General features: G+C 32.5%; 1 protein-coding gene across 1 annotated transcript; it reads right to left on the bottom strand.

The window, feature by feature from the left end:
* Positions 1 to 3,350: 3,350 nt before the first annotated feature.
* On the bottom strand, positions 3,351 to 7,648 carry LOC18102349 (protein NRT1/ PTR FAMILY 2.13). Its single transcript, XM_006378103.3, has 4 exons — positions 7,293 to 7,648; positions 6,926 to 7,143; positions 5,175 to 5,767; positions 3,351 to 4,431 (listed from the first exon to the last, which is right to left on the bottom strand). The coding sequence occupies exons 1-4, from the start codon at positions 7,447 to 7,449 to the stop codon at positions 3,600 to 3,602; spliced, it is 1,800 nt and encodes a 599-aa protein (XP_006378165.2). The 5' UTR covers positions 7,450 to 7,648; the 3' UTR covers positions 3,351 to 3,599.
* Positions 7,649 to 9,092: the final 1,444 nt, after the last annotated feature.

Raw genomic sequence — 9,092 nt, 5'->3', positions numbered from 1 at the left:
ATTGAATGAAGAGGACAAAAAAATATATGCAAACATGTGGTAGGAGTTGTTGCATCGAGGAAAGGCGTGCAACTTCCTTCAAGCTCCAAAAGTGGTCTTTCTTAGTGTCGTTGGAACCATCTCGGTGGTGGCTTCCTCCCAAAGCGACGTGTGTCGACTATAGAGTTTTGATGTGGCTTTGACGATCAATTTTTCTTTTCTTTCTTTTCCTCCATCTTTTATCTCTTATCCCCTCGAATTTCAAGTCATATCTTTGATCTAAATGGCTATCCTTTTATCATAATTTTTAATTGTAGTCCCTTTAATTTTAAATTTTAAAAAATATAAAACCCAAACAATCTTTCAAAAAATCAAGCGTCCATCAAATTATAGGATTTTTTTCTGAGTATGCGAAAAACCTACATTGAGCTTATTGAAACAAACCATCAAGATCAAGTTGTAATAAAATCAACATAGAAGAATTAAATAGAAAAAGCCTTTATAATTGAAAAAAAAATGACGTTGTACGAATCCAGTATTGAATGAGGCGCTTCAACAATTGAAATAGTGGATTGCCTACCCCCCTTTAATTTTTCACTAGTTACATGACCCGCGCGATGCTGCGAGTTAATTTTTTTATGCATAAATAAAATAAAATAAACTAAGATAAAAAAATGTTAGGTTTTTCTGTAAAGTTATATCCAAGAGTCTTGGGTTTGACTGCAACGCCTGACCCAAAAATAATATTTATAATATTAATAATAACATTAAACTTGCATGACCTAAGTTTAAGTGAGTTTGGCTGCAACACCAGACCGAGTAGCCTTGGATGTGGGTCTAGTTGCAAGGCCGTGTCATAAAAGTGTGATAATTAAATAGATTAATGAAAAAGAAAAAAACAAAGAAAAAAAACCAACATGAAGAAAAAAAATAATAAAGAAAAAGAAAAAAAATTGAATTAACTGGGTTAACCCTTCAAATCAGGTTAACCCGTCAAACCTGGGATTCGCGTCATGAAAGTTTGATAACTAAATAGAAAACAAAATTGACGGGTTAATTGGGTTAAACCGTCAAACCAGGTTAACCCGTCAAGCTCGGGATACGTGTCATGAAAGTCTGATAATTAAATAGAAAGAAATTTAACATTAACAAACTAAACTAAACGAAAAAAAATTAATTAAAAAGAAAAAAAGCAAAAAAAAAATTCTGAGTTAACCCGTCAAACTCAGGATCCATGTCATGAAAATTTGATAACTAAATAAAAAAAATTTAATATTAACGAACTAAATTAAAAAAAATTATTAAAAGAAAAAAACACAGAAAAAAGCAAAAAAACATTTAAATAAAAACAAAAAGAAATGAAAAAGGAAAAAGAAAAAAAAAGACAGGTCAGAGTATTTTAGTATATGTTATTATTATTATATTATTATAAGTATAATTATAATATATAAGTACAGGCAAGCATGGGAAAGCTACCGTGCTTTCCCATGACTTTTAGAGTATTACTTAATAATTATGTTTATATGGAACATGTCCCTTCTATTGCTTAAGCTTTCGCTATGCATGGTGTAACATTTTTCTCTACCCATTGAAGAAATGTGTTATGGATTCCATAAAAAAAAATGTTGTTATTAATACATTAATGGTTAAATAAATTAATTAAATATAATTAAGAAAATTAAAATAATATTATTCTTAAAATTTGAAAAAAAACAAACACGTGTATTATTCCTAAAATATATATAAAAAATCAACGTATAAATATCCAAATTATATATGTTTTTATGTTAAGCATAATGGTGATAAATTAAGTTGTTCTTTTTCTTTTTTTATCTTATTTGAAAATAAAAGTATTTTTACGTTAATTTATATATAATTAAGATTATTTTTTAAAAACATTATTAAAGCACACGATCATTATTAGTATAATACAGTTAGAAAAGGATAATAAATTTTATTAAATGATGATTCTAAAGTTTAAACTCGTAAGAAAGAAAATAAATAAATAAATTAATCACAGTAGCTTGCTCGAGTGGGTATACTACAAGGAGAGAAGAGTAATAGAAAACAAGACATCACCTAGCTAGCTTGCACGCCACTAATCATTGCCACAACGCTGGTGACGTATTGTGAGGCTCCACGCTTTTCGCCAAGTGGGCTTATCTCTCCATCTGACGCTGCAGCATCACGGAGTGGAGGTGCCATCAACCTTTATTGCACGCAGCAGTAATCAGGAAAGACATCATCCATCATCTTGCTGCTGGTTCAAAATTTTGTATTGAAATTCCATACCTAATCTTAAACCAACAACCCAATTTAGAGTTTTTTTTTTTTACATAGTAATTTTTTTTATTTTTGCTGATGAAACAGAACAGTTGAAAAATTATTTAAGAAATTAAATGGTAAACATATGCAAATCATCTTAAATTAAAAATTAAACTTTTTTATTTTCTTTCTCTCCCCTCACCCCTCTCACCACCGGTCAAGATCTCTCTCTTCATCACTAAAAAGACCCCTAACAACCCTAAAACACTCATATCTCTCTCTCTCTCTCTCTCTCTCTCTCCTCATATCAAAACCCGTGGCAGCCAAGCTTTCTCTCTCTACCAATAACAGTGTTAGATTTTTTCACCACATCAGCCATCACCAATTACCCTCACCACCCACATTTTACTTCTAGAGGTATATTAAATACTTTTTCTCAATTAATTTGAAGTAATTTATATTTAATTTATGTTAATTTGATTTTATTAAATGTTAGGGATTTGAATTAGAAATTAGGTTAATTAGATGTAATTGAAGTTGTAAATTAGATATAATTATGTTATTTTGTTTAATTATCAATTATTTTAGGTTGTTGTTGATTGCGAATTAACAAAATTATGGATTTAAAATGTTAGTGTTGATTTAGGTTAAATTATGGATTATCTTATTAGTGATTGTGCGAATTTTTTTTTTTCAAGGATTTGATGGCAGAATAGATTGTCTTTAGTCATCTCTATTATGGAAGTCGCAAATACTATCTGCAACACGCAAGTAGTATATGATATCTATGACATTCGAGTAGTAGAGTATCTAAAACTCTCTCAATTATACTAGATTGTTAATTATTTTTCCGCATATTTTACTTTACAAATTAATTTTTTTAAATGTGATATCTTACCAAAATACTCCACAATTTACAACCGAGTTGGCGCGCAAATCATGATGAGCATCTACCATTATCTGAATTTGTAGGAATAATAATTGAGCTATCATTATTACCGCTATATTTATTTATTTTTTTGCCCCTTCTCAGTTTTCAATTCATTCAATGTTTCATAACTTCACATGTATATTGTTTGTTGAAAAATGCAAATCTACAACATCAATGGATATGAAAGTTCATATTCGGATTTCCAATGCATGCAGCCCATTATTCTACTTTTGGTTACAATAATAGCCTACGTCTCCCTCTCCCTCTCCCCATATCAAATAGCTAGTTAAGAACAGGCAGCCATATGCCTTATCTACGAGTCTTATTCAAATAGTATTCATATATTATGTTTAATTATGATACATCAAGCAGGCAAGACAACAGCTGGAACCGGAACCCATCTTCGTTTTTCAGCTCGTTCACTTCATAGTGGGATTAGTACAGTGCTGACCTTGTAACGATATCGATGAGCACAAAGCAGAAAATAAAACCAATTGACAACCCCCATTCCTGCCAAAAGGAAGTAGAAGTAATCCAAATTCCCAGCATTTAGATCATTTGTCAGCCAGTCTGGATGGTGTCTCGTTCCAGTAACCTTATGAACAATGCTGCCCAACATGGTACTAAGGTAACTTGCACCAGCAAATGAGCAGAAGAAAAGAGAGTTACCGAGGCTTCTCATGTGATCAGGAAACTGCTTGTTGTAAAATTCAATTTGTCCAGTGCCAACGAATGCCTCGCATAACCCCATTACCACAAGTTGTGGAGCTAGCCAAAAGACTGACATGGGTGCAGCCTCTGGGTGTGAAATTGCTGCAGCTCTTCTCTCCCTCTCCACCAATCCAGCTACTACCATTGATAGAACAGAGAATACATTCCCAATTCCAATTCTTTGGAGAATTGTGATTCCACCTTCATGTTTTGTTACTTTTCGAATGGCTGGCACTAGGACTCTGTCATAGAATGGGAGCCATATTCCTATTGTTATCAACGACACGACGATGATGGAACTAGCTGGGATTTGGAATTTTTCTCCAAGGTGTCTGTCCATTTTCAAGGCTTGAGACACAGTAAATGTTCCTTGTTGTACCATTGAAGTCAAGCTAACAATACTAGAAGCCCATATTGGACCTATTTTTATCAGGCATTTCACCTCTTCAACCTGTTGGACACTGCACAATCTCCATTGCTTAGCACACGAACCATCTGGCTTGAGGTCAGTTTCTTTCTCTATCATTGCAGCCTTGTTCAAAAACCTAAAAGATTAAAATTATTAATTTTCAAATTTAATCAGTACTCTAAGAAAAAAACATTAATCATTTGACAACCATATGGACAAACAAATAAATAAATTCAACAACTTTCTAGACAGCATGGACTAGCTGACTCATGATCACTACTCTGTGAGTATATGCAGTGCTATGAGGATGATGGTCTTGGATGGCATTTAGTGCCATCATTGACAAGCACTTCTGAAAGGCGACCCCACTATTAAAAATCCACCACCATTTCTAGCTACTCTCTAGAATCAGCTGCTACATGTGTTTGTGTGCGTAATTTATAATATATAGTAGCTGATCCACTCAATGCAATAAATATTTCAATGTGAAAACTTTATGATATAACCAATAAGAATATGGTCTAGCAGTATTGAGTTACATTACAAGTCTAAATCTCTTATTAGTATAGTATATGAATAGCATCTTAATTATACCACTCAATTCGTCAACAGATCCGAATACAATTTCGCTAACCAATAAGAATAAAGTCTTGTTATTTATAATGAAGAAGATTATGATATGTTTAGATTATTAAATTCGTAAAACAATTGATTTTGGAAAAAAGAATCATAGTTTTTCCAGTAGTCAGGGTTGGCAAATCACATGGAGTACTGTACTGTGTGTGTGTAGGAAAAAAGTCACCATCGTTTGTAGCTTCTACAGCTAATTAATATTTACTATTCATATTAAGAAAATCTCCAAGGATGCAGACACCTCACCTGATCTGATTGGTAAGAGGGAGCTTTGACAATATTGTTAATTGATCTTTAATTGGAGGATCATAAAAGATCCCATCAACCTGCTCTCCATCACAATTGCCAGGAAGCTTAAGCCTACGCTTTTTATAAGCAGAAACAAAAACCTGTGCAATGCTAGAGAAAACACTTCCTTCTGGCTTTACATGCACATAAATCCTTGTTCCAATGAAGAAGAGTATGATGGAGCAGAGCATAAGCACAGTAGGTATTCCAAAACCCAAAACCCAGCTAACAGAGTCTTGAACATATACCACTGCGGTTAAAGTGATCAACATCACCACCGTGAAGGTTGTATAATACCAATTGTAGTAGCTGCTAATCCCTTTTATCCCTTCTTCAGTTGTAGGGTCAAACTGATCAACACCAAACGGAATGCTGCATGGCCTAATCCCACCTGTTCCGATAGATAGGAACCCTAAGCCAAGCAACAGAACACCCAATTGCATGCTGGTGGGACTTTCACAGTTCCCATAAGACTGCTGCTTTCCTTCAGGCTCGCATTTTTGAGGGTGAAGATAAGGCACCCATGCCGTCGAAGTCACAGTCACCATTCCCTAGCCAGCCCATTTCGACAAACATTAAAATGTGTATATTACTATATCTTACTGTTTATTTTTATATACGGAGACATAACACATGATATGGAAACATACAGTGGATCAATTAATTATAAATTATACAGTCACAAATAATTTGTCTTCTTGAAACCCAACATTGGAAATTAAATTAAATTATCTCCAGCTCTGGATACATTGCTTAACCAAATAATATTTTCAATCAGGAATTATTATTGTTTTGAGGAGCTTTTTTTAGGTTTATCTTTTGGTTTATGCAGCTCGTACGTTAATTATATTATTTTTGTAGTTTGATTAGAGCTGCGGGAAAGTGGGCAAAACTTGCCTGTCAACATTTGCGGAGTTGATTATAATCAATAATTACATATATTTGATCCATGTGTTTTTAAACCCATTAATTCATAATTAATTTAATCATTTTATATTCTTTTTCAATTTATTTTTAAGAGATAGAAAAAGAAAGAATAAGTAGATGATATGGGATATTTGGAAAGATTGGTGGGAATTAAATTCTTTTTCATAATCTACATGAACTAAATTATGATCAGTAATTAATTAATTCTTCATTTGTGAATCTTGACATTTCTAAATTACTCATAGTTTCCCCAGTCAAGTTTTGCTTATTTTCGTTAATAAATAATAGTTAAAAAATAACGAGGACTTAATCTTTTTAATTAAAGTCCTGATTTCCTTAATTAATTCCTGTAAAAAGAAAATCTAGAGATTTTTATTCTTATGAATATATTTTACTATTTCCCAATATCATACGTCATTGTAAATATTGGTATATATTTTAATGTACAAAAGGTCTTTTCATAGAGTATAGAGAGTAATCAAACAACGTTAGAGACTGAATATTTTTAAAGGAGGTCATTATCATGAAAACAAGCCTAAACCATAGATATGGTGGTGTACATAATTCCCCTAAAAGGTATATTTTCCTTTATAAAATAAAAAATCCAGGAATTCATACATGAAACTGTATATTTCCTTTTCATTGGTAATGGCAGAAATCAAAACAGCACACAGACAGATGTATCGATGCAAAAGCCAAAAGAGAAAATTAATCTTAATCTTACAGTAGGAAGAAATTACTGTATGAACAGAGAGTAGTGTGAAATGGTCGGAGAAATGTACCAGGAAAGCTGCACAGGATGCAAAAGCAATGGTCTTAAACCTGCCCACATAGGCATCAGAGATGAATGCACCAACCAACGGTGCGAAATTAGTTACACCAGACCAGATGTTTATGACGTTTGCAGCAGTCACCTGCTCCAAGTGAAAGACTCTCATCAAATACACCATGAAGTTGGCTAACAAGCCAAAAGTAGCCAGCCTCTCAAAAGTCTCATTTCCTGCAAGAACACAGTGATGTATATCAGCAGGATTCTCTTTGCTAAAAGACAAGTCTTCTGTAACAAATTATTATGAAAGTAGTTTCGTTCTGCGCGGCAAAAAGACACAGATGATGGTCAGTCAGATCGGTGGAGAATTAATAATTAACCTAAGATAAAAGGCATGGCTCTCCATCCTCCGGGCTTCTTCTGCTCAGTTTCTGCAAGGTTGCCGTGCTTCTGCTCCGGTGATGATGGTTTTTGGAAGCATTTTATGGAGCAATATAGCCTGTATGAGCTTGTGCCCTTCTTTTCATCTTCAGCCATCCTCTTATCCTATATTCTAGTCCTCAAGTTCAGACTACAACTTGCTCTTCCTGAAGAGGACCAGGATCACCTATATATATACACACACACGCACGCACACACCCCGAGGGGGTATATGGTATCGAGCATAGATATAAATGAGAAGAGACAAGATGATTGTATGGATGACGAAACGAGGGCCAAAGGTGACTGCATATAGTCCTTGTGAAAACGACATGGACGTGTCCTATGATTCGGCCTTGCCCTTATACTGTTACTACCCCCTCATGGCAAGAGCAAAACAAAACGCAAACGGCTCTCTCCTTCTCATCTAGGACCTACCCTTTGCTTTGTGGCCCGTGGAGAAAAAGTAGTGGAAGAAAAGTATTTTCCACATTATTTCAACCATGATAGCAGCATCTCTAACAATACCAGTATATGAATATTCCAACCTTATATATACAATAAAAATAATAAATTTAAATTTTTTTAAAATTTTAAAAAATTTTGTTAAACAAGTTTAAAATTATTTATAGTTTATATGAAGATTACTTGAAGATTAAATTTTTTTTTACCTTATATGAAGATTACTTGAAGATTAAAATTTTTTTTTACCTTAAATATTTGTTTTTAGACTGAGCTGTTGTAAATCGCAAGTCATCCAAGTATCCGGTCTCTAATAGTAATCTAAATGAACCACCCATGAGAAATCTCATAAAACCTTGTAGGAGAGAGAGATTGTATACATTAGAGTGCTAGCTTTTTTTTTAGTATTTTAGGTGTTTACACATTGTAGTTTTCTCACTTTTTTTTTAGAAAATAAGAGGCATAACGTTTTGTTTATAAGAAAATCTAAAAACACTATAAATAACAAAATATCACATATATTATTTTAGGATAATTTTATAATTTTATTCAATTTTTTAGGTCTAAAATTGTAATCCCATATATATATTAATTAGATTCTAGTCTTTGATTTCTAAAATTAATTTACAATCAAGTCACATTTTGATTAATCATCCCATTTTAATTTCTAACCAATGGTTCTTATGTATGTGACCCATTAGGTTCTCTAATAAGTTGATCCAAATAGAAATCATAATCCTAAATAAAATAAGATTAAATAAATTCAATAATTTTATTTATTATTAATTCAATAATTAACTGATTTATATTTAAATATCAAGTACAATTTCTAGTAATTTGTCACGATCATTTAAATATTAAAAAAGTTATAAGTGATTTATCAATAACTAGTTTTCCAATATAATTATTATTTATTAATCATGAATATTTCAATTTATAACATCTATTTTGATAAATACTCGTCTATTTTGAAGATCAAGTACCTATATTTGCTTGACCATCCAATTTATACATTATTTTATTAATAATAAATATATTCTATATAAATAAAATCAATACTACGTGGCAACAATTGCAATCATTTCATTTTGGTTTCAAATATTTGTCACCAGCAGAAAAAAAAAATGCTTTTGACTGACGATCCAATGAGCACATGGGCAACCTTAATTATACAAGAAACAAAGATTTTTATATACGAAAAACAAAGACAAGGATATCTTGAACGGGCCACCGTTACAATATCGAAAGGTTGACTTGGACACTTGAAAATATCTCTTGGGGGATTCGGATCCACAGCC

This window comes from Populus trichocarpa, chromosome 10, assembly GCF_000002775.5.
Source record: "Populus trichocarpa isolate Nisqually-1 chromosome 10, P.trichocarpa_v4.1, whole genome shotgun sequence".
In the NCBI taxonomy this organism is placed as follows: Eukaryota; Viridiplantae; Streptophyta; class Magnoliopsida; order Malpighiales; family Salicaceae; genus Populus; species Populus trichocarpa.
This window is presented reverse-complemented; position numbering and strand designations above follow the sequence as displayed.